This window comes from Chiloscyllium plagiosum, unplaced genomic scaffold (assembly GCF_037043375.1).
Source record: "Chiloscyllium plagiosum isolate Xiang-an unplaced genomic scaffold, Cpla_swu_hap1 HiC_scaffold_23, whole genome shotgun sequence".
Taxonomy (NCBI): Eukaryota; Metazoa; Chordata; class Chondrichthyes; order Orectolobiformes; family Hemiscylliidae; genus Chiloscyllium; species Chiloscyllium plagiosum.
Window position 1 is genome coordinate 2,214,370 of NW_028270161.1, and position 25,753 is coordinate 2,240,122.

Genomic DNA, 25,753 nt, shown 5'->3' on the forward strand with positions numbered 1-25,753 from the left:
ATTTTCCCCAACAATTAGCAATAATTTCATGGTATCATAAGACTCTTACTTCCAGAGTTTTACTGAATTCAAACTCCACCATCCTGACTTTCTGGATTTATAGTCTCGGGATATTAGCATTGGACCATCACCTCCTAGTCTATTTACCTGGTTGTTCTGTATGAAGTTCTGCCTGTGCTCTTATCCTGATTACATCACTATTCCCATTACCCTCTCTGTTTGAACAGTGTCCTGTGCATTGCTGAGGGAATGCAGCATTGTCAGCTGAGGTCCTGTCTACCTTTCCATTTCAGTTAAGAAGACACTCAACGCTAATTCAAGCATAATACACATCTTCCAACCTGCTTCTTAATGAACACCAATAAAATCGCGTTGTGTTTGCCTATCAAAAAACAGTGGCTCCTTTTACTGGAGACGGAGCAGTTTGGAATGTTACACAAATGCACAATTCTTCCTTTACTAAATCAATTGATATTTCAGACTGAAACTTCTTAACATAGTTTAAATCAATTCTACTTTGTCTTTCACAGGGATAAGATATTTGCATAAGCCCATTCTCATCCATTCTATAATTAAACAATGATCCTTCTGGAAGGATTCCCTCCTGAAATTAGATTTGATTCTTGGAATGACCTAAATCATATTCTTCGTTCAGTTGGCGAGCTTCAGTTCAATATGAACCAGTTCTGAAGAGCTAGCTCAACATGCTTTACATTAAAGCTTATGCAATTCTCTTTGGCACTGAGCACTAGCTCACTCTTAGGTTCAGAGAGGGGCTTTTATGAATTGACAACAGAAAGAAAGAGAAAGGAAACCTTCGATTTACGTAGCACTTTTCATGGTCCCTGGCCTTGCCAAACTGTCATCCAGGCAGTGTAAGAACTCTGAGGCACAGTCATTAATGTGGGCAGCACAGCAGCCAGAGAGCGTCCAGCCTGCTCTCACCGACAGACAGATAGACTGCAGTGTGACAATGATTCTGGGAAATACATAGCCAGGCCACTAGGGCCAAGTCCCCTCCATTTCCTTCAATTGTTCCCGAGGATTTTCTATAACCAGCAGGTGGCTTAGTTTATCATACGTCAATATCAAAGGAAAGGGCAACATTCTGAAAGTTTGAATTTCACACACGGAGATGAAGGGAGAAAAAGAGAAAGAGATAAACAGAGAGAAGAAAAGGAAAAGATGAAATGAAAAGGAAGGAAGAATAGATTGAGAAAGAGCTCCATCTACAGGACAAAAAGAGCAAGTGAATGTGCACAGTTCACACGTATAAGGGTCTGGATTTGGAACACTGTGAGCAGTTTTAGGCCCCGTGTCTGAGGAAGGATATGCTCGTGTTGTAGGGAGGTCCTGAGGAGGTTTATGAGAATGATCCTGGGGATGAAGGGCTCGTCATATGAGGAGTGGTTGAAGACTCTGGGTCTGTACTCGATGGAAATTTGAAGGATGAGGGGCGATCAGACAAAAACGTGTAGAATACTGAGAGGCCTGAATAGAGTGGACATGGAGAAGATGCTTCCACTGGTAAGAGAGACTCAGACATGAGGTCACAGACTCACAGTGAAGGGACAATCCTTTATAACTGAGGAATTTCTTCAGCCAGAAGGTGATGACTCTGTGGAACTCATTGCCAGAGAAGGCTGTGGAGGCCAACTCATTTAAAACAGAGATAGATAGGTTCTTGATTAGGAAGGGGATTAGGGGTTACAGGGAAAAGGCAGGAGAATGGTTGTAAAACATGTTAGCCATGATCAAATGGAGGAGCAGGCTTGATGGGCCGAATGAACTGCTCCTATCTCTTACGATCTTCTGGTTATATATTTCAATTTCTTTAACTTAAAATACTGTGATCAATGTACACAATCCAAATATGTTATCAGCCCACATGGCATCATTGGAGGATGGCTGGTGTAGGGGAAGAATACAAAATATATGATTAAATCACGAGAACCTCAGGTCCCTTTTTCAAATAGTTTAACAAAGAACAATGGGTGGATTTTGAATGCACCAGCAGTTTTTATTCATTCACAGGATGTGGACAATGTTGGCTACTACCAGTATGTATTGGTATGGGTCTGGAGTCACATGTAGGCCAGACCAGGTGAGGATGGCAGATTCCTTTCCCGAAAGGGCATTAGCTTTTGGACATTTGGGGGAAGACAGATCCAGTAAAGACATTTTCAGTCAGTCAGTAGAACTTTCAGTTACCTGTCCCAAGAAACATGACATCGTACTGTCCATCCTCAGCGACCACATGATCCACCACAATCTGTGTCAGTCGGTAATCAACATTGATCCTGGTAAACACTGGCCGTGCAGTCATCGGATACACAGACTTGTACATCACTGGATGGTACCTAATGAAGCTGATCACTTCATCTGGGAAATCTTTTGTAGACTTTATCAAGGGATCATATGTTTCACTGGGACACTGTGGGGAGAAAAGATTTTTAAAAATAAAACATGAGATTTTTCAAAAAACATTTCATACAAAGTAAATGACAAAAATAAATATAGATTCAACATCAGATCTGTCAGCCCCACCAGGCAGTTTGTCTTTTGGTGAAAGTACAATTTTCTCGTGTTCCCTGTACTCAGTCACATGGGCTCTGCAACTCCCACAACCCCTTCCCCCTTCGTTAAATTACATAAATATTTCAGCACATCGAGTCATTCAGCTGATCTGCTGGATGTCAGTATTTAGATCATGTTTACAGCCTCCGCTCAGCCTATTTGCTTATTGTTTATTCCTAGCTGGTTTCTGAAACTAGTTAGCTCCCCCCTGAATAGTTCAAGAGATAGCTAGGTCCACATTCTGACCATTCCATGGGCAAAGGTTTGTCGAGAATTGGACAGAACAATAATTACCACATTTTTACAACCAATTCCTCTTGCTGCAACCACTTCAGAATCTCTCCCTTTCATTGTTTTGGAATGTTGCTCCTCAGCTACTGTTTCATGTGTAACACTTTCTCTGTAAGGCATGGTTTGTGGAGAGAAAGCCATGTAAAGAAATTCAAAACTTTTCATGTGAAAAATAAGGTATAAAACACAAACAAGTCCAATTTTAGATTCAAATTCAGGATTATTGAACATTCATCCGAGTGCTGTAGACTGCAAGTCCAGTGACATTACCACAACATTGCCATCCTCCAAAATTTACCTCTTCCTCTTCAATCTACTGCTGTATTTGCATAGGCCAATGGCCTAATGATAGGCATTATCACTGTGTTGTCACAAGAACAAAAGAGATGTCCAGCACAGGAACAGGCCCTTCGGCCCTCCAAGCCTGTGCTTATCATCATGCCCTAACTAAACGAAAACGCAAACCTTCTGCCCTTATTCAGTCCGTATCCCGCTATTCCCTCCCTATTCATGTAACCATCCAGATGCCTCTTAAATGTCCCCAACGTACCTGCTTCCACCACCCCTTCTGGCAGTGCGTTCTAGGCTCCTCCCACTCTCTGTGTGAAAACCATCCCTCGCACATCTCTTTAATTTTCCTCCTCTCACTTGGAACCTATGCCTCCTGTAACTGAAACCTCAACCCTGGGAAAAAGCCTCTGACTATCTATGCCTCTCATAATTTTGTAAACCTCTTTTGTAGTCCTAGGATGAAATCTTCACACTGAGAATGGCTTCCATTGTGTTATAGACCTGCTAAATGGGATTGATTCAAAACAGATTGAAAATCTCACAACTACCTCACCCTGCAAACCCCTAGTATCATCAGAATTGTTTCTGGCCACAATCTGTAATCTCATGGCCTCACTCCACCATTACAGTCAATCCAGGGAAACAATCCTCAGTGAAATAAGGGACTGACTTACACATCCCTTCACAATCTTGATCACTATTGACTGTGTTTCAGTAGATGATGCTGACCTAGAAATTGAAACTACAGCATTTCCCTGAAAAACAAGAGGCTTTCCACAATGGAGACACCCTCTGCAAAATAAATCACAACTGAATGACTGATGTTTCTAACCGCTCCTCAATAGAAACTCAGAATTGTAGAATTCCAAAGACACAACCTTCCAAACCCAAGTGCTGTCACTCCCTCTAGTGTCCAAACAGATCAGTCTTTCACAAAACTCTCATCCTCTGCTGTTCTCAAGTACAAAATTATTTGGCAAAGAAACAAAGAGGGGTTCTTCCTCCCCAAGGGCTCATTTTTATTTTTCATCATTTCAAAATTAATTACACCCCCACACCGTGTGCCAATTTATCATGCATTTCATTACTTGGGGATTTTTCTTGATTTTTACAAGAAGGTCTCTGTTTTGAAGATTACAGAATTAATATCCATAAGTCTGCTGCTTCCAGAAATATATTTTTCAAAAGCTATGTTTCTCGATTTCCCTCTAATTACAATTACTGCTCCACTGAATGCTGATTGGGTGGGCAAAATTCATCACATAATAGCTGCCTAATGGTGTACTATCCAATCAGGAGGATTTTAAAATAAAATTCACCCATTACTTGTAATCTTCATCTAATTATGTGCTATGATTTTTTTGCTGACTGACAGAGGTTTCTAATCCATTTGACCCTCGATTCTAACAAGTGACTGCTAACAAGTAACTTGATCAGACTGAACGAGTTCTAATGGGAAATCTGCTCAAATTTGTCTGTGGCAGGTGGTGAAAGAACCAACAATGGGGAAAAAAAACCTCGTTGACCTCATCCTCACCAATCCACCAGTTATAGATGTATCAGGCTGTGGGAGGATTGAAACAGTGACCACTGCAAGATACCTTTGGAGATGAAGGGCTTTCCTGATGCAACGTTGATTTTCCTACTCCTCGGATGCTGCCTGACCTGCTGTGCTTTTCCAGCACCACACTCTTGACTTCTGGAGATGACATCCAGGACCTACATGGAGCCTGCCCGCTGCTGTGTTGTGTGGCTCTTCCATCTGCTAAACCTGCATTGACTCAGAACAGATTCAGCAGCCCAAAGTCTGAGTGTCCCTGAGACACTGTGAGGACCATCAGCAGCAGAAGAATGGTATTCAACCAGAATCTGTACCTTAGGGCCCAGCCAGCCAGCTCCGTGTGATTCACATGGCATTACTTTCAGCTGCTGCCTCATGCTCCATTTATGGAGCAAGTGGTCACATTTTCCCCAACCCATCCTTAACGGATTCAGCATTACCCAGACTTTCTGCGGAAGATTGGACCTCCACTTTCTCCACTTGGGTCGTTGCCATGTTGTGGTGAGTGATGTTTAGAAGTGTATGACTGAAAGCTGGGGCTGCTGTCAGTTTGTACATTGTACCATATGGACTAGAGGATTGCAAACAAATGGATGTGATTTTGAAGGTTTTGAGGCAATGAAATGTTTTGTTAGCTATCAGTCAATTCTGCTGTTTGAGGAGAATGTTTTCCTGCAGACTCATACATTAGACCCTAAGATATAGGAACAGAATTAGGCCATTCAGCCCATCCAGTTTGCTCTGCCATTCAATCATGGCTGATATGTTTCTCAGCCCCATTCCCCTGCCTTCTCCCTGTAACCCTTGATCCCCTTATCAATCAATAATCCACCAATCTCTTACTTAAATACACTCAGTGATGTGGCTGCCACATCAATGATTTCCACAGATTCCCCACCCTCTGGCTGAGGCAATTCCTCCACATCTCAGTTCTAAAGGGTCATCTCTTCACTCTGAGGGTGAGCCCTCGGGTCCTAGTCTCTCCTACTAGTGGAAATGTCTTCTCCACGTCCACTCTATCCAGGCCTCTGGAGATCCCACTCTCATCCTTCTAAACTCTATCGAGTACAGATCCAGAATCATCATCCACTCTTCATATGACAAGCCTTTCATCGCTGGGGTCATTCTTGTAAACCTCCTCTGAACCTCCTCCAACATCAGCTCATCATTGTTTAGGTGCAGGATCCAAACCTGTTTACAATATTTCAAAGGAGAAAGTGAGGTCGGCAGATGCTGGAGATCAGAGCTGAAAATGTGTTGCTGGAAAAGCACAGCAGGTCAGGCAGCATCCAAGGAACAGGAGAATCGACGCTTCGGGCATAAGCCCTTCTTCAGGAATGAGGAAAGTGTGTCCAGCAGGCTAAGATAAAAGGTAGGGAGGAGGGATTTGGGGGAGGGGCGTTGGAAATGCGATAGGTGGAGGGAGGTCAAGGTGAGGGTGATAGGCCGGAGTGGGGTGGGGGCGGAGAGGTCGGGAAGAAGATTGCAGGTTAGGAAGGTGGTGCTGAGTTCGAGGGATTTGACTGAGACAAGGTGGGGGGAGGGGAAATGAGGAAACTGGAGAAATGTGAGTTCATCCCTTGGAAACCCTCCAACCACAAGGGATGAACTCAGATTTCTCTAGTTTCCTCATTTCCCCTCCCCCCACCTTGTCTCAGTCAAATCCCTCAAACTCAGCACCGCCTTCCTAACCTGCAATCTTCTTCCTGACCTCTCCGTCCCCACCCCACTCCGGCCTATCACCCTCACCTTGACCTCCTTCCACCTATCGCATTTCCAACGCCCCTCCCCCAAGTCCCTCCTCCCTACCTTTTATCTTAGCCTGCTGGACACACTTTCCTCATTCCTGAAGAAGGGCTTATGCCTGAAACGTCGATTCTCCTGTTCCTTGGATGCTGCCTGACCTGCTGCGCTTTTCCAGCAACACATTTTCAGCTACATTTCAAATGCAGTCTGACCATAGTTTTGATCAGCTTTGGCAGGACATCCCTGCTCTTGTATTCTCACCTCTTGAAATGAATGCTAACATTGCATTTTCCTTCCTAAATACCATTGATTCTACATATTAACCTGAAAAGAATCCTGAACTAGGAATCCTAAATCCCTTTGCGCCTCAGATTCCGAAGCCTTTCCTTGTTTAGAAAATACGCCCTATTCTTCTAACCAAAGTGCATAAACTCACATTTCCATGCTGAATTCCATCTGTTGCTTCTGTGCCCACTCTCCTAACCTGTCGAAATCCTTCTGCAGCCTCCCCCATCCTCAATACTACTTGGCCCATCACCTGTCTATATGTCATCGCCAAACATAGCAACAATGCCCTCACAGCTACTTTGTCCAGATTTTTAATGTATAATGTCATATAGTTATACAGTCATAGAGATGTACAACACAGAAACAGACCCTTCAGTCCAACTCATCCATGCCGACCAGATATCCCAACTTAATGTAGTCCCATTTGCCAGTACCTGGTCCATATCCCTCCAAACCCTTCCTATTCATATTCCCATCCAGATACATTTGAAATGTTGCAATTGTACCAGCCTCCACCACATCCTCTGGCAGCTCATTCCATACACGTACCACCCTCTGCATGAAAACATTGCCCCTTAAGTCCTTTTTATATCTTTCCCCTCTCACCCTGAGCCTACGCCCTCTAGTTCTGCACTCCCCCACCCCAGGGAAAAGTCTTTGTCTGTTTATCCTATCCATGCCCTTCATGATTTGAAAACACTCCATGAGGTCATTCCTCAGTCTTCAATGCTCCCAGGAAAACAGCCCCAGCCTGTTCAGCCTCTCCCTATAGCTCAAATCCTCCAACCCTGGCAACATCCTTGTACACCTTTTCTGAACCCTTTCAAGTTTCACAACATCCTTCCAATAGGAGGGAGAGCAGAATTGCACACAGTATTTCAACAGCAGCCTAACCAATGTCCTGTACAGCTGCAACATGACCTCCCAACTCCTGTACTCAATACTCTGACCAATAAAGGAAAGCATACCAAACACCTTCTTCACTATCCTATCTATCTGCGACACTACTTTCAAGGAGCTATGAACCTTTTTTTTAATTTCAAAAATATACTTTATTCATAAAATACTTTGATGATCTGTACAGTTGGACATGCCATACATATGTAAACATTCCATTTGTTTGCATACCGAAAACAGAATAATCATTCCTATTTACAGGTCTGTACGATTACATTTTTAGCTGAGGCGTCAGCAGAGCCCAAATGACTGCGTGGGCCCCCTGTTCTTCGTTAGGCAGGCAGATGTTAGACGGTGGTCTTTCCCCACCGTGCCTTGGCGGCAGCTGCCCCAAGCTTCAGCGCATCCCTCAACACGTAGTCCTGGACCATGGAATGTGCCAGTCTGCAGCACTCAGTCGGGGTCAACTCCTTCAGCTGGAAGATCAGCAGGTTTCGGATCACCCAGAGAGCGTCCTTCACCGAGTTGATGATCCTCCAGGCACAGTTGATGTTCGTCTCGGTGTGCGTCCCGGGGAACAGACCGTAGAGCACAGAGTCCCGCGTCACGGCGCTGCTCGGGACGAACCTCGACAAACACCACTGCATTCCTCTCCAGACTTCCTCTGCATAGGCACATTCCAGAAGGAGCTGTGTGACAGTCTCGTCCCCCCCGCAGCCGCTTCGAGGGCAGCGTGCGGTGCAGCTGAGAGTCCGGGCGTGCATAAAGGATCTCACAGGCAGAGCCCTTCTCACCACCAGCCAAGCCATGTCTTGGTGCTTGTTGGAATGTTCTGGCGATGAGGCATTCTGCCAAATGGCTTTGACAGTCTGCTCAGGGAACCGCTCGATAGGATCCGCCCTCTCCTTTTCCCAAAGGGTCTCAAGGACACTACGTGCTGACCGCTTCCTGACGGACTTGTGGTCAAAGGTGTTTTTCTTCATAAACTTCTCCACGAAGGACAGGTGATACGGAACGGTCCAACTACTCGGAGCGTTCCGCGGCAGCAAGGCCAGGCCCATCCTTCGCAACACCGGGGACAGGTAGAGCCTCAGTACGTAGTGACACTTGGTGTTTGCATACCGGGGATCCACGCACAGCTTGATGCAGCCACACACAAAGGTGGCCATCAGGGTGAGGGTGGCATTGGGTGTATTTTTTCCCCCGTTGCCCAGATCTTTGTACAGCGAGTCCCTTCGGACCCGGTCCATCTTTGACCTCCATATAAAATGGAAGATGGCCCAAGTGACTGCAGCAGCACAGGTTCTGGGAATAGGTCAGACCTGTGCCACGTATAACAGCAATGACAGTGCCTCACACCTGATGACCAGGTTTTTTCCCGCAATGGAGAGCGACCGTAGCTTCCATCTGCCCAATTTGCTGATACGTTCCTCCCAAGACTTGGCGCACGCCCCAGCCTCCCCGAACCAAATACCCAGCACCTTCAGGTGGTCGGTCCTGACGGTGAAGGGGATCGAGGATTGGTCGGCCCAGTTCCCAAAGAGCATGGCCTTGCTCTTGCCTCGGTTTACCTTGGCCCCCGAGGCCCGTTCGAACTGATCACATACGCACATGAGTCTGCGCATGGACAGCGGATCTGAGCAGAAAACGGCGACGTCATCCATGTACAGGGAGGCCTTAACCTGCAGGCCCCCGCTGCCAGGAATAGTCACCCCTCTCAGGCTCGCATCCTTCCTGATGGACTCGGCAAATGGCTCTATGCAGCACACAAACAAGTCAGGAGAGAGAGGGCAGCCCTGCCTGACTCCAGATCTGACTGGGAAGCTATCTGATTCCCACCCATTGATTGAGACTGCACTGACAATGTTGATGTAGAGCAGTCTGATCCAATTGCAGATTCCCTCCCCAAAGCCCATTTTGGAGAGAACATCTCTCATATACGTGTGTGATATCCTGTCAAAGGCTTTCTCCTGGTCCAGGCTGATCAGGCAGGTGTCCAACCCTCTGTCCTGCACGTAGGTGATCGTATCCCTGAGGAGTGCGAGAATCTCAGCGATCTTCCTGCCCGGCACAGCACAGGTTTGGTCAGGGTGAATCACCGACCCCAGAGCAGACCTGACCCGGTTGGCGATTACCTTTGACAGAATTTTGTAATCCACATTCAACAGTGAGATTGGTCTCCAATTTTTGAGTTCCTCCCTCTCCCCCTTCCGCTTGTAGATGAGGGTGATGATGCCTTACCTCATGGATTCACTCATGGTACCTGCCCGAAGCATACTGACATACACCTCCAGCAGGTCCTGGCCGATCAAGTCCCACAGAGCGGAATAGAACTCGACCGGTAAGCCGTCGCTTCCGGGAGTTTTATTCTTTTCGAAGGACTCGAGGGCCTTGGTCAGCTCGTCCAGAGATAGCGGCTGGTCCAGCCTCTCCCGTGTTCTGTCGTCTAAGACCTCCGTGATAGAGGACAGGAACGACTGGGAGGCCGCGCTATCGGTCGGCTTCGCGTCATACAGACTGGCATAGAAGGATTTACTGATCCTCATGACGTCAGCCTGAGATGACGTTATCGAGCCATCTTCTTCCTTCAGGCTGCTGAGCACGGAGCTCTCTTTGTGCACCTTCTGGAAGAAGAAACGTGAGCACATCTCGTCCTGCTCCACCGAGCGGACCCTGAACCGGAAAATTATCTTGGAGGCCTCCGAGGCAAAGAGCGAGGCTTGCTGGCCCTTCACCTTCTGGATGTCCTCCGTGACATCCACCCCCATTGTCTGCAGCAGGAGCAGGTTCTGCATACTTTCCTGGAGCTGGGACAGTTTTCCCCGCCTCTCTCTCGCCTCCTGAACACCTTTGAGGATGAAGAACCTCTTGATGTTCCCTTTTACTGCTTCCCACCAGTCCGCTGGGGACTCAAAGAGGGGCTCCACGGTTCTCCAACCTGCGTAGTCCCTCTTGAGCTCCTCAATGTTTCCCGGGGTCAACAGCTTTGTGTTCAGTTTCCACGTTCCCTTACCAGCCCACTGCTCGTCCTGTAGGTGACAGCCGGCCAGCAGGAGGCAGTGGTCAGAGAAGAACACCGGCTTGAGGTCGGTGGATCTGACCGAGAGCGTTCGGGACAGAAACCGGTAATCTATCCTTGAGCGGACAGACCTGTCTGTCCGTGACCAGGTGTATCTACGCTGCGCTCCGTCTGCAGGGGTGCTGAAGACGTCATGCAGCTTGGCATCTTTTACCGTGTCCATTCGGGCTCTGGACGTGGTGTCCAGTTTACTGTCCCCCCCCCCTGCCGGATCGTCCATCTGCATCAATGATACAGTTGAAGTCTCCGGCCAGAATGACCGGTCTGGACATAGCCAGCAACAGTGGAAGCTGCTGCAGGACGGCCAACCATTCACTCTTACCCACTGGGGCATACACATTAATCAGTCTCAGGGGAGCATTCCTGTATGACGTCGGTGACGAGGAGACGCCCGCCCACCACCTCCTTAACCTCGGAGATGGTGAAGTTGCCTCCTTGCAACAGGATACCCAGGCCAGAGGCGCGGCTAACATTGCCCCCCGACCAAACTGACGGCCCATGGGCCCATAAGCTCGACCATCTCCTGTAGCTGCTGAGGTGCGGTATCCCACACTCCTGCAGGAACAGGACGTCGGCTTTAACGTTGGCCAGGAAGGCCATTGTAGAAACACATCGTGTAGCCGATTTGATGCTACGCACATTGATGCTGGCAACTCTTATCCCCATTTTAACAGTTTACAAGGTTAACTGTGTCCATTTGCTGCTGGTCTTGCCCCTCTGGGGTAGCTGTATGCATCCCCGTGGTGACGGCAAACTGCTGGACCCTCCCGGGGCTGAGGTAGCTGTCCGGCTCCATGCTGAAGCCATTTCCCCGCTCTGGTGTCTTCCGGTCGGGTCCAGGGTCCGCACAGTCCAGTTCTCCATCTGACAGCGGGGCTGTCACAGGACCATTGCTCCCAGTTACCTGGAGCTGTGGGCCGGTGGGTACCTCTTGGTTCTCACCGGGAGGGGGGAGGCCTTTACCCATCCCCTCAGAGGGATCGTCTTTTCCTGCTTGGGCAGTGCTGCTCTCCTTTCTCCCCGCGGCGCTCTGTCTCTTCCTCTGGTGACGGCCCTCCTTGCGCCCATCCTCACCGTCGGAAGAGCTGCCTGTATCCTCGTCGTGTAGGTGTCGCTTCCCCCCTCGCTGGGTGGCTTTGGGAGGTTTCCTCTTCCTGCTTTTCACAGTAATCCAATCCTCTGCCTCCTTTGTTCCCTTCTCTTCCATTTCCTCCGTCTGTCCTGAAGGAGCTTGGATCGGCTGCTGCCTCTCCCCGCTGTCTGCCGTCTGCTCCGCTACAGCCCGCCCTTCCTTCTGGGTGCCTCCAGACACCGTTCCCGTGCTGTTTTGTGGTATCTTGCTGGTCTTGGGCGGTCCACGGCTCATGTTGTCACCTCCGGCCATCTGTGCGTAAGTGGCGGCCCCTCGTCTTGGGCAGGCCTTGTACATGTGGCCCGCCTCTCCGCACAGATTACAATTCTTGGCCTCCTTACAGTCCTTGGTCGGGTGGTCTTCCTGTTTGCAGTTTCGGCAGACGGTCACCTTGCAATCCGCCGCCATGTGGCCTGACCTCCCGCAGGTTCGGCACACTTTTGGCTGCCCTGCGTATGTCGGGTAACCTCTGCTTCCTCCAATGGCAAAGCTGGAGGGTGGGTAGAGGATGTTCCCACAGGCATCGACCTGATGGTCTGTACAGTTGGCCATGCCATACATATGTAAACATGTACATACAGAGATCAGAATTTATCATTTTTATACAGGTCTGTACATTTTTCGATCATATGCCCATATGATTAGCTGAGGCGTCAGCAGAGCCCAAATGACTGCATGGGCCCCCTGTTCTTCGTTAGGCAGGCAGACTTTACACAGTGGTCTTTCCCCACCGCGCCTTGGCGGCAGCTGCCCCAAGCTTCAGCGCATCCCTCAACACGTAGTCCTGGACCATGGAATGTGCCAGGCTGCAGCACTCAGTCGGGGTCAACTCCTTCAGCTGGAAGATCAGCAGGTTTCAGACCACCCAGACAGCGTCCTTCACTGAGTTGATGATCCTCCAGGCACAGTTGATGTTCGTCTAGGTGTGCGTCCCGGGGAACAGACCGTAGAGCACGGAGTCCCGCATCACGGCGCTGCTCGGGACGAACCTCGACAAACACCACTGCATTCCTCTCCAGACTTCCTCTGCATAGGCACATTCAAGAAGGAGGTGTGTGACAGTCTCGTCCCCCCCTCAGCCGCTTCGAGGGCAGCGTGCGGTGCGGCTGAGAGTCCAGGCGTGCCTAACCCACAGCACTCCAGCAAAATCTTCTTCAAAAGCACTGTCCGATCGACTGGTGTGTGCTCCTCCACTTTCTTCACAGTCACCCTGACTGTGTTATGAATGCCCTGGCCAGGGCTGCGAGCGGCTGCTGAGGCCATAGCTCTGAGGTTGACTGGTACCTGAATTGGCGTTAGGCCGAAGCCAGCATAAAGATCCACCAAGAGCAGGTCAGCACAACCAAACAATCCTCCAATGGCCAATCACGATCCAGGGATGGTCTCCAGCAGCTCCTACGACTCGCAGCACGATCCCCGCGGTTTCTCCCCCGCCAGCACACGTCCGCTGCGTCGCACCGACAGCACTCGAGCAGAATCTCTTCCTCTGGTCCTCAGGAACTACACGTATTCCGAACCAAAAGGGAACCTGCACTCTTTGGTCAACAACACTCCCAAAGACCATTAAGTGTATAAGTCCTGCTAAGATTTGCTTTCCCAAAATGCAGCACCTCGCATTTATGTAAATTAAACTCCATCTGCCACTCCTCAGCCCATTAGCCCATCTGATCAAGATCCCATTGTAATCTGAGGTAACCTTCTTTGCTGTCCACTACACCTCCAATTTTTGTGCCACCTGCAAACTTACTAACTATACCTCTTATTTTCATATTTAAATCATTTATATAAGACAAAATGTACTGGACTCAGCACCGATCCTTGTGGCGTTCAACTGGTCACAGGCCACCAATCTGAAGAACAACCTTCCACCACCACCCTCTGTCTTCTACCTTTGAGCTAGTTCTGTGTCCCAATAGCTTGTTCTCCCTGTGTACCATGAGATCTAACCTTGCTAACCAGTCTGCCATGAGGAACCTTGTCGAACATCTTACTGAAGTCCATATAGATCACATCTACAGCTCTGCCCTCACCAATCCTCTTTGTTACTTCTTCAAAAAATTCAGTCAAATTTGTGAGAAATGATTTCCCATGCAGAGTCATGTTGACTATCCCTAATCAGTCCTTGCCTTTCCAAATAAAAGTACATCCTGTCCCTCAGGATTCCCTCAAACAACTTGCCCACCACCGAAGTCAGGCTCATCTGTCTATAGTTCCTGGCTTGTCAGTGGTACCACGTTTGCCAACCTCCAGTCTTCCGGCACCTCACCTGTGACTATCGATGATACAAATATCTCAGCAAGAGGCCCAGCAATCACTTCCCTAGCTTCCCACAGAGTTCTAGGGTACACCTGATCGGGTCCTGGGGATTTATCAACCTTTATGCGTTTCAAGACATCCAGCACTTCCTCCTCTGTAATATGGACATTTTTCAAGATGTCACCATCTATTTCCCTACATTCTATACCTTCCATGTCCTTTTCCACATTAAATACTGATGCAAAATACTCATTTAATAGCTCCCCCACCTCCTGTGGCTCCACACAAAGGCCACCTTGCTGATCTTTGAGGGGCCCTATTCTCTCCCTTTTTTGTCCTTAATATATTTGTAGCAACCCTTTGGATTCTCCTTAACCCTATTAGAGTTCAAGAGATGCACAGCATGGAAACAGACCCTTCGGTCCAACCCGTCCAGGCCGACCAGATATCCCAACCCAATCTAGTCCCACCTGCCAGCACCTGGCCCATATCCCTCCAAACCCTTCCTATTCATATACCCATCCAAATGCCTCTTAAATGTTGCAATTGTACCAGCCTCCACCACATCCTCTGGGAGCTCATTCCATACACGTACCACCCTCTGGGTGAATAAGTTGCCCCTTAGGTCTCTTTTATATCTTTCCCCTCTCACCCTAAACCTATGCCCTGTAATTCTGGACTCCCCAACCCCAGGGAAAAGACTTTGTCTATTTACCCTATCCAAGCCCCTCATAATTTTGTAACCTCTATAAGGTCACCCCTCAGCCTCTGACATTCCAGGGAAAACAGCCCCAGCCTGTTCAGCCTCTCCCTATAGCTCAAATCTTCCAACCCTGGCAACATCCTTGTCAATCTTTTCTGAACCCTTTCAAGTTTTACAACATCTTTCCGATAGGAAGGAGACCAGAATTGCACACAATATTCCAACAGTGGCCTAACCAATGTCCTGTACAGCCACAACATGACCTCCCAACACCTGTACTCAATACTCTGACCAATAAAGGAAAGCATACCAAACGCCTTCTTCACTATCCTATCTACCTGTGACTCCACTTTCAAGGAGCTATGAACCTGCACTCCAAGGTCTCTTTGTTCAGCAACTCTCCCTAGGATCTTACCATTAAGTGTATAAGTCCTGCTAGGATTTGCTTTCCCAAAATGTAGCACCTCGTATTTATCTGAATTAAACTCCATCTGCCACTTCTCAGCCCATTGGCCCATCTGGTCCAGATCCTGTTGTAATCTGAGGTACCCCTCTTTGCTATCCACTATACCTCCAATTTTGGTGTCATCTGCAAACTTACTAACTGTACCTCTTATGCTCGCATCCAAATCATTTACGTAAATGACAAAAAGTAGAGGACCCAGCATCGATCCTTGTGGCACTCCACTGGTCACAGGCCTCCAGTCTGAAAAACAACCCTCCACCACCACCCTCTGTCTTCTACCTTTGAGCCAGTTCTGTATCCAAATGGCTAGTTTTCCCTGTATTCCATGAGATCTAACCTTGCTAATGCCAAAGCTATCTCATGTCCCCTTTTTGCCCTCCTGATTTCCCTCTTAAGTATATATAGTCCTACTGCCTTTATACTCTTCTCAGGATTCACTCAATCTATCCTGTCTATTCCTGGCATATGCTTCCTTCTTTTTCTTAACCAAACCCTCCATTTCTCTCGTCATCCAGCATTCCCTATACCTACCAGCCATTCCTTTCACCCTGACAGGAATGTACTTTCTCATTATCTCATTTCTGAAGGCTTCCCATTTTCCAGCCATCCCTTTACCTGCGAACATCTGTCCCCAATCATGCCTAATAACGTCAAAATTAGCCTTCCTCCAATTTAGAACTTCAACCGTTCGATCTGGTCTATCCTTTTCCATCACTATTTTAAAACTAATAGAATTATGGTTGCTGGCCCCAAAGTGCTCCCCCACTGACACCTCAGTCACCTGCCCTGCCTTATTTCCCAAGAGTAGGTCAAGCTTTGCACCTTCTCTAGTAGGTACATCCACATACTGAACCAGAAAATTGTCTTGTACACACTTAACAAATTTCTCTCCATCTGAACCCTTAACACTATGGCAGTCCCAGTCTATGTTTGGAAAGTTAAAATCCTCTACTATAACCACCCTATTATTCTTACAGATAACTGAGATGTCTTTACAAATTGGTTTCTCAATTTCCCTCTGAATATTAGGGGGTCTATAATACAATCGCAATAAGGTGATCATCCCTTTCTTATTTCTCAGTTCCACCCAAATAACTTCCCTGGATGTATTTCCAGGAATATCCTCCCTCAGCACAGCTGTAATGCTATCCCTTATCAAAAATGCCACTCCCCCTCCTCTCTTGCCTCCCTTTCTATCCTCCCTGTAGCATTTGTATCCTGGAACATTAAGCTGCCAGTCCTGCCCATCCCTGAGCCATGTTTCTTAATTGCTATGATATCCCAGTTCCATGTTCCTAACCATGCCCTGAGTTCATCTGCCTTCCCTGTTAGGCCTTTTTCATTGAAATAAATGCAGTTTAATTTATCAGTCCTAAAGTTTTATCTGCTTTGTTCCTGCCTGCCCTGACTGTTTGACTCACTTCTTTTCTCAATTGTAGAGTCTCAGATTGATCTCTTTCCATAGTATCTCCTTGGGACCCAACCCAACCCCACCACCACCCCCACCGTACTAGTTTAAATCCTCCCAAGCAGAAAATCTCCCAGCCAGTATATTAGTCCCCTTCCAATTTGAATAGCTGCAGTCCCAACACGGACCTCTGCGGAACACCCCTAGTCACCGGCTACCATCCTGAAAAAGACCCCTTTATCCCTGCTCTCTGCAGTCTGACAGGCAGCCAATCCTCCATCCATACCACTACCTTACCCCAACACTATGTGCTCATTTCTATTTAGCAGCCTCCCGTGCAGCACCTTGTCAAAACCAGCCAAACTCTACATTTACAGCAGTGTCAGAAACTGGAAGGGGGACAAATTAGTTCTGCTGTTACCTGTAGAAGTGGAACAATATTGCACATTAAAGGTATTTTACCACCAGAAAACTGGAAAGACCAGATATTAAACTGGGAATGGTGGAGGAAATTCAGAACTTTAACTGTGTTTTGCTCCATGATATCAAACATTTGAAAATGTCTGTGGAGAATCCAACTTTGTTTCCCCACCTTCTACAGGTGAGGTAAATGTCGTTTGAGCAGCAGTTCTGAAACAGAGTGAAGGGTATCTTAAGGTTATGGATATCCTCACAAATTTGCAATGATCCACGTTTACTTGTATTTTCTTAAACCTGTCATCATTCAGATTCAGCCATGCCAAGCGCTGGAATTAATACAAACTATCCGGGGGGGGGGGGGGGTGGCATGGTGGCACAGCTGCCTCACAGCACCAGAGACCCGGGTTCAATTCCCGCCTCAGGCAACTCTCTGTGTGGAGTTTGCACATTCTCCCCGTGTCTGCGTGGGTTTCCTCCAGGTGCTCCGGTTTCCTCCCACAGTCCCACAGTCCAAAGATGTGCAGGTTAGGTGAATTGGCCAGGCTAAATTACCCATAGTGTTAGGTGAAGGGGTAAATGAGGGGAATGGGTCTGGGTGGGTTGCTCTTCAGAGGGTCGGTGTGGACTTGTTGGGCTGAAGGGCCTGTTTCCACATTTAAGTAATCTAATCTACCTGGTAGCAAAGGTCACATGGAGACAGCCGGGCTTTCTGTTTGTCTCTCTTACACTTTGTAAATGGCCTTAATAAAGCAGACAAATTTACTGAGATTGTTATTGGTGAATATTGGTGTATTGTTTACAGCTGAAGTTCATTTTGTTTAGGATTTTATGGTATGAGAGCAAGACTATCATAAAGTAATCACATTGTGAATGAAATACAATAACGTACTGATCCTGACTAGTTTCTGACCGTACTATTTTAATCTTTCTCTCAGGGAATCTAATTAAACTCGGTGAAACTTTTATCAGTTCACAAGGAATTAAATGTGCATTGAGCAGTTTTCCAGTGTTAGTTTACTTTCTTCCCTTTTGTGCTGAGCATGTTTCATTTTCACTCTGTTTTTTAACTGCATTTTTATTCCCTTGTGGATGGGGCCTGGGCCCAACATTTATTGTTTGTTCCTAGTTGCCTTGAAGACGGTGGCTGTGAGCTGCCATCTCATTTATTTCATTCACAGTGTCATTGGCCGGGCCAGCGTTTATTATCCATCCCTAATTGCCCAGAGGGCAGTTAAGCATCACCTGCATTGCTGTGGGTCTGGAGTCACATGTAGGCCAGACCAGGTAAGGATGGTAGTTTCCCTTCCTTAAGGACATCAGTGAACCAGATGGGTTTTACTGACAATCAGCAATAGGTTCATGGGCATCATTATACTCTTAATTACAGATTTTTATTGGATTTAAATTCCACCATCTATCATAGTGGGATTCAAACCCAGACCCCCACAACATTACCTGGCTCTATAGATTAACGTGCAGTGATAATACCACTGAATCATCACTCCTTTTAGGAAAGTTTATAGGGAAGCTGTTTTGGTGCCAGTTTTTATAAATAAGCCATCCTAAGCACAATGGGTATCTTTCCTTCAGTCTTATTATTAGGGCAATAACAGTGAAATAACAGAGGTCTGCAAAACAACTAATCATTCAACACAGAAAGATTATGAATACCCCCATTATTTCCACTAACAGCAGAAGACATTCACTTGCTTGCCTTTGGCCAACACTGTTGCACATGGGAAACAGTGTGCAATCTGGATTTCTAGTTGCCGCACAGTTATAACACTGCGCGTGTCAGTTCAGTCTTTACCCTTTCACCTCATGCCCTACACAGAGTAACAGAGAGGCCAATTGTCAACACAACTGCAGAATCATCCCTTTATCAATTCCATTTGGCTATTGGCTGAACATTGAAACTGCAAATGGACTCCCACACTGGGTTTCCATTTTGCAAACCAATCCTTGCCAACTTACACTTTTCTGCCAGTTATGCCCTAAGCCTCACAAAAGACTGCAATCATGTGAATATGTCTCTTGAGTCTCACTAAAGATAATCATGCATTTTATTTCCCGAAGCCACTGTTCACTCTCGATATTTTGCAGCTGTCTTCCGGACGAGGAAAGTCTAGAACGGTCTGAATGTGGGGGTGGGGGGGAAATGGGCAGTGCCATCCTTTCTCAACTTCAAATCAGTACAACACAAATTCTTTAACACCAGAGCATGGGTTGTGTGAAATATATAAAGGCACAAAATTATCCAAGAGTGGCGCACGTTGGAATGATAGAAGATTTTCTAGGTTCTCATTATTTTCTCCTGAGAAATATTACCTGGTATGGCACACTGTCCTTACAGCAACCGGTTTGATATAGTCCTTATTATTTTTAATGAAAATAACACTGACCGATGCACAAGAGGATCAGCTGACTGCGTTGTCTGTACACATTCTTCATGAGGTCAACAAAAAAGGTTTTCTATGTCAGAGGAGCAGACCAGCCCTACAAGTTACTTTCAGTCATGGTGGACTAGTTTCCTTCTCACCTACTCAACAATCTGACCAATTTCCCAGTCCACTGGGCAGTGTTGTCTATCTACCTTGCCCTGGAGTGATTCAAACTGAAGGTCACCATTTGCAATGTGTATACAATGATGTGAATATGCCTGCAGTTAATCTGCTGTGGGTCTGCAAGCTGTATATGCAGAAATCAACTGTTTTCTATAATGTCTGCTTTGTAACTATTAATGTGTTTTAAATCAATTAACACAGGTAGTTAATTAATCCCTGACATGTGACAGATTATTAAACATTATTATCAAGACAAGGGGAATCCCTTTAACTCTAAATTAAATGTAAATTCCCTTTAAATGCAGCCCTATTTATCTCTGCTACTAACATCAGTTTCCCTTCAGAGATATTCAATAAATTTGAGGTGTTGTCTCAGATATCCGAGAATTCTGACTGTACTGCTGTTGGGTCATTTTTCCTGTGGTTGAGTCTGCAATAGGATTTGTCCTATCAGAGACAACTTTGTCAAGTTAAAAAGGCACAATATTGCTTTGTTATTTGTGCAGAGACAGCATGTTTCCCATAAAGCACAGAAGTGTATGAAGGGCTCTCAAATTCCAAATTTAAAATGAAATTGCAGTCTGCTCCCAAAATCCTGTATAAAGAATTCCTCTGTCTTCCAGTCTATCAGAGGCACACTCAACGCCAGAGCCACACTTTTCCATTTCTCGGATGTTAGCTTTCTCCTCAGCAATGCGGCTTAATGACTTGTTTTCCAAGTAGCATAATAATCTGGTGCCATTTTGAGCAATTTCCAGCTCATAATGCCAGGGAAAAATTACTCTGTTTGTTATACATCATGAGGAGGTTCTGTGGAAAATCCACTGACAAGGACTGAAAGTTAAGACAGCATTTTATTTCATTTAATGGATGCTTCATATTCCCCAGACTTTTTTATTCCATCCAACCTGTCAATCCACAAATGAAATAGCCAGGGTTAGTTAGTGCCAAGTGTGGTTCATTCACCAGATTCATAGATAGTTGGTACAATGATGGGATCTAAAGGAGGGTTAGCTGGTTAGTTCCCTCATTATTGTTGAATATACTGCTGTAGATGCAGTACAGATTCCAGCCATTATTTAACACTGTCAGGTCCAGGTTTGACTCAATCTCCAGTTAAGTCTACACAGGACAGACCTGCTACAGCACCTCACTGAGTAAATAAATGTGCATATGTTGTGAGATCACAGAAAACACAATAAATATTTATATCAATTCAGATTACATACCCAGAGTTAGGTTAGCAAATAGTCATTTGGTTCAGAACTTGAGTGATTGCGGAACCAAGACTAATTTATCAAAGCATTTTATTTTGCACTCCTCAGGGCAATTCAGAAGAACCACATTTATACTACATGAGAGGACTGTGTTGATTTGTTGTCAAGTGGACTCTGATTGGTAAAGAAGGGCTGAAGAAGGGCTTATGCCCGAAACGTCGATTCTCCTGTTCCCTGGATGCTGCCTGACCTGCTGCGCTGTTCCGGCAACACATTTTTAGCTCTGATTGGTAAAGGCATTGTTATGAACCAGTTAATGATGACTGAGAGTTAACTGCCGAGCTTTGTTTAAATTTTAAACCAGGTTGTTCGATTCTGATCAAACATTGTGCTGAATAATGAACCAGCAAATGGCCGTCACCATTTTCTGGTCCAATTGAAATAGGTGCACAATTTGTTTGCAAAAATCAATGCCCTGTGTATTAATCTATATAGTTTTCAATACACACAACTGTATATTGATAATCGCTCAACCTCCAACTTGGCTGTCAGCTTAATTCCTCACTTACTTGGGATTATTTGGCAAATAGAACCATAGAGTCATAGAAATGTACGGCACAGAAACAGACCCTTCCGTCCAATTTGTTCATGCCGACCCGATATCACAAACAATCTAATCCTGTTTACTAGTCTTTGGCCCATATCCCTCTCAACTCTTTTTATTCATATGCCCATCCAGATGCATTTTAAATGCTGTAATTGTAGCAGCCTCCACCACTTCCTCTGGCAGCTCATTCCATACACGCACCACACTCTGCGTGAAAACTTTGCCCCTTAGGTCCCTGTTAAATCTTTCCCCTCATACCTAAACCTATGCCCTCCAGTTCTGGATTCTCCCACCCATGGAAAAGACCTTGCCTATTTACCCTGTCCATGCCCCCTCATGATTTTATAAATATCTATAAGGTCACCCCTCAGCCTCTGACGATCCAGGGAAAACAGTTGCAGAATCATATCAAGTTGGATATTGTGTTCTGCACTTTGCAAGAATAGGCTAGTTTCCGTTTACTTTGGTACTTCTTGGGAAATGTTCTGATGAGTGAAATATGAAAGGTTTTGACAAAATGTGTGTTTATTCAGCAATACCTACGTAAGGTTAAATATTGCTTCATCCCAATACCAATCCTTAAGTCATCACTTCTCAATCATTATTAGAATACCAGCAAAATGATGAACTTGGATGGAACTGTGTTGCTCCAAAACTATATTTAAAAATTGTTGAAGTAATAACCCTTTGCATAAGCTCTAACCAGAGGCAATGACACAGTGCAATAATATCAGTTTAGGTTACCTTCAAGCATCAAACCCTTTGAACCCAAACCAAAATGCAGCTGTCAGTTCTGACCCGATACGGTAGATATAAAACTGCTCAAGGAAAGGTAATTTGGCACTGACATAAAACAAGTGAAAGAAGGGAACTGGAGCAGTGCCAACCTGTGATAAGGTCCATATGATGTGTCATGGCCTGTCACACACTGGCTGGAGCTAAATCTTGCAGATTGTGTGCTCATTGTCTGTACGTTCAGTCTGCCTCCTTAAATATTACCTACCAGCATGGAACAAATGTAATTCAAAGACAGCAATTCGGGTTTGTCTCTGAAATTAATGTCAGGCCGAGCAAATTTAAAACTTTGCAGCTTCAATTCTCCCATTTCATCACAATCTACCTGTGCAGGATTGTAACTGATGTCAGCAAAAGCATTCACAGATACAGATTAAAACCAATGCATGAGCACATGCAAATGTTCACATACAGGAATTCAAAATATATTCCTCTAGGAATCCCTCAGAAATAATTTGACTGTTTTTATGTAAAGAATCATTTTGATGTGCAGCGTTAATTAAGTTGGCAAATATCACTCATTTTGCATAAAAGATTTTCGGGATGAACCAATGAATCGGCTGTCTTGCTATAACAGTTGTTTCATGTTTGAATGATGACTTTGACTCTGCTCCTCCTTCACCACATTAACTCAAGTCCCATTTCAATTCCCTCCCTATTCCCAATTTCCAGTCCCTCTTCTCCATCCATTTCCAGCAAATTCCCAAAGACCTATTATTTCAACCAAACTCATTCTTACCAAAATTCCAGGGCAATTCAATCTCCTTTCAACTTCCCTTCTGCAAATACTCAGAATTTTTTTTCGACTGACTCCACAAGTGGTTTTGGTGTTCATTTGATAAAGTGTATCAGCTTGGAATAAGAAAACATTCAGCATTTCCTCAAATGGATAATGAGATCTGTCTCAACTACCCAGACACAATGATCAATGTGCAAATACAAACGTTTGTTCCTTCCCAAATGAACATCTTCCAAGTTGCTTGAATCGGTTTTGCACACTCGTGCAGGCACCTCTTCCCCTATCCTTCCCCGGTATTTCTGCCTAATGTTTCAGCCACTGTGCTGCTCATGCACTGAGCTGTATGTTATGATGTACAGACTGCTTCACTATATGAACTTATATTTGTTTAGTGCACTGTTTCCCTGATATTGTCCATCCCTTCATCAACAAAAGCAATTTTTATGAATAAGGCAAGAGTCCAATGGAAGTAAAGGAAAATTTTTCACTCAACATAGTATCACTCCCAAATGCAGTAAGCTTTCAGCAGTGGGTTTCCGGCCGTGTTGGTAATGTCAGTAGGAAACTCTACTGAGACAGCGAGAGAAAGGACTGCATGACTCTATATATGATACTAATATGACTGAAATATTTCTTGCTTGTCCTAAGCTGTGTAGAACAGAGAGTGATCAGCTTTTCCCCTTTAACCACTGTGGTCCTTGTGGTTTTGGTGTTCCCACAACACGGTTTCATTTTCCTGACCCAGATATGCATCATTTCCTATTTTTCTGTCTGCTCCTTGACACAATACTGACTCAGATGAAGAGAATGTTATTACAAGTGTGAGTTATTTTGGCTCAAAACCTGCCAAATATCATAGGAATAGCTACTGGAAGATATTAACAAGTGGGATGTCCAGACACATAGCTGATAAAATTCAGTGCACAGAATTCCAATGTGGCACATTTTAGAGCAAAGAACAAGGAGAGAGAATGTAATCTAAAGAGCACCAAGGTGTGGTCTTTGGCACAGCCAAATTCAGCTAATCATGAATGACCTTGCTTGCAATCCAAGGCCAGGACATCTGTTAATAATTTAACAGCATTCAGCAGCATTTTCACCCCACATTCTCAAACAGTATATGCCCATGTGGAGCAAGACCTGGTTAGGTCTAATCAGTTACAAGCAACATTCAAACCACATGAATGCCAGGCAATGAGCATCTCCAACATGAAAGAATCTAACCATTATCCCATGACTTTCAATGGTGTTATTATCACAAAATTACAACTACCAATATCCTGCGGGCCACCATTGGCTAGAAATTCAAATTAACTCACCATATGAATACAGCAGCTGCAACAGCAGGTCAGAGGCTGGGAATACTGCAGCGGGTAACTCACCTCCTGACTCCCCAAAGCCTGTCCACCATCTACAAGGCACAAGTCAGGAGAGTGATGGAATACTCCCCAATTGCCTAGATGAGTGAAGCCCCAACAACACTCAAGAAGCTTGACACCATCCAGGAGAAAAATGTTTGGCACCGCATTCACTACATTCAACATACACTCCTTTGGGAGCTGATGTTCAGTCACAGCATTGTGTACCACCTACAAGATGTACAGCAACAACTTGACAAATCTCCTTGCGCAGCATCTTCAAAACTTCCAACCATCAATATCTAGAAGAACAAGGCCAGCAAACGTACAGAAATAGCACCCCGCAAGTTTCCCTCCAAGTGACAACCATCCTGACTTGCCCCAAATTGCCATTCTTTCACTCTTGCCAAATCAAAAGCCGAAAATTCTCCTCCCCTACCTCCCAGCACTATACAATCGGTTACAGAGTCATAGAGTCATAGAAATGTACAGCATGGAGCAGACCCTTCGATCCAACCCGTCCATGCCGACCAAATATCCCAACCCAATCTAGTCCCACCTGCCAGCACCCGGCCCATACCCCTCCAAATCCTTCCTCTTCATATACCCATCCAAATGCCTCTTAAATGTTGTAATTGTACCAGCCTCCACCACTTCCTCTGGCAGCTCATTCCATACACGTACCACCCTCTGCGTGAATAAGTTGCCCCTTAGGTCTCTTTTATATCTTTCCCCTCTCACCCTAAACCTATGCCCTCTAGTTCTGGACTCCCTGACCCCAGGGAAAAGACTTTGTCTATTTATCCTATCCATGCCCCTCATAATTTTGTAAACCTCTATAATTTGTGCCAATGAAGATGCGATGGCCTAATGTTATTATTGCTGGACTGTTCATCCAGAGATCTAGACAATGTTCTGGGGATCACGGTTCAAATCCCTCTACGGCACATGGTGGAATTTAAAGTCAGTAAACAAAATTTGGCATTAAGAGACTAATGATGACCATGAATCCATCGTTGACTGTCAGAAAAACCTATTTGGTTCACTAATGTCCACTAATGGGAAGGAAATTTCCAAGCTTACCTGGTCTGGCCTACATGTGACTCCAGACCAATAGCAACGTGGTTGACTCTTTGCAGTTAGGGATGGGCAATAAATGTTGGCCTAACCAGCAATTCCTTCATCCTGTGAATGCATTAAATAAGACATGAACTTCAGGAAGGCAGCTCAAAACCAGTAATGGTTCTGGGTTCCTAATATCTTGCCTACATGTAACTCTAGACACACAGCAATGGCATTTAACTGCCCTCTGAAATGGCTGAGCAAACCACTCATTTGCAACAAACTTCTAAAAAGCC

At 45.6% G+C, this 25,753-nt stretch overlaps 1 protein-coding gene across 6 annotated transcripts in view; it reads right to left on the minus strand.

Annotated features, from left to right (window-relative positions):
* Window positions 1–25,753, minus strand: part of LOC122561883 (semaphorin-3D) — a 356,084-nt gene that overhangs the window by 62,515 nt on the left and 267,816 nt on the right. For all 6 annotated transcript variants that reach the window (XM_087999320.1, XM_043714212.2, XM_087999319.1 and 3 more), the window contains exon 12: window positions 2,212–2,434. In XM_087999320.1, coding sequence (XP_087855446.1) covers window positions 2,212–2,434 — 223 coding nt within the window. The remainder of the gene's footprint in view (window positions 1–2,211; window positions 2,435–25,753) is intronic.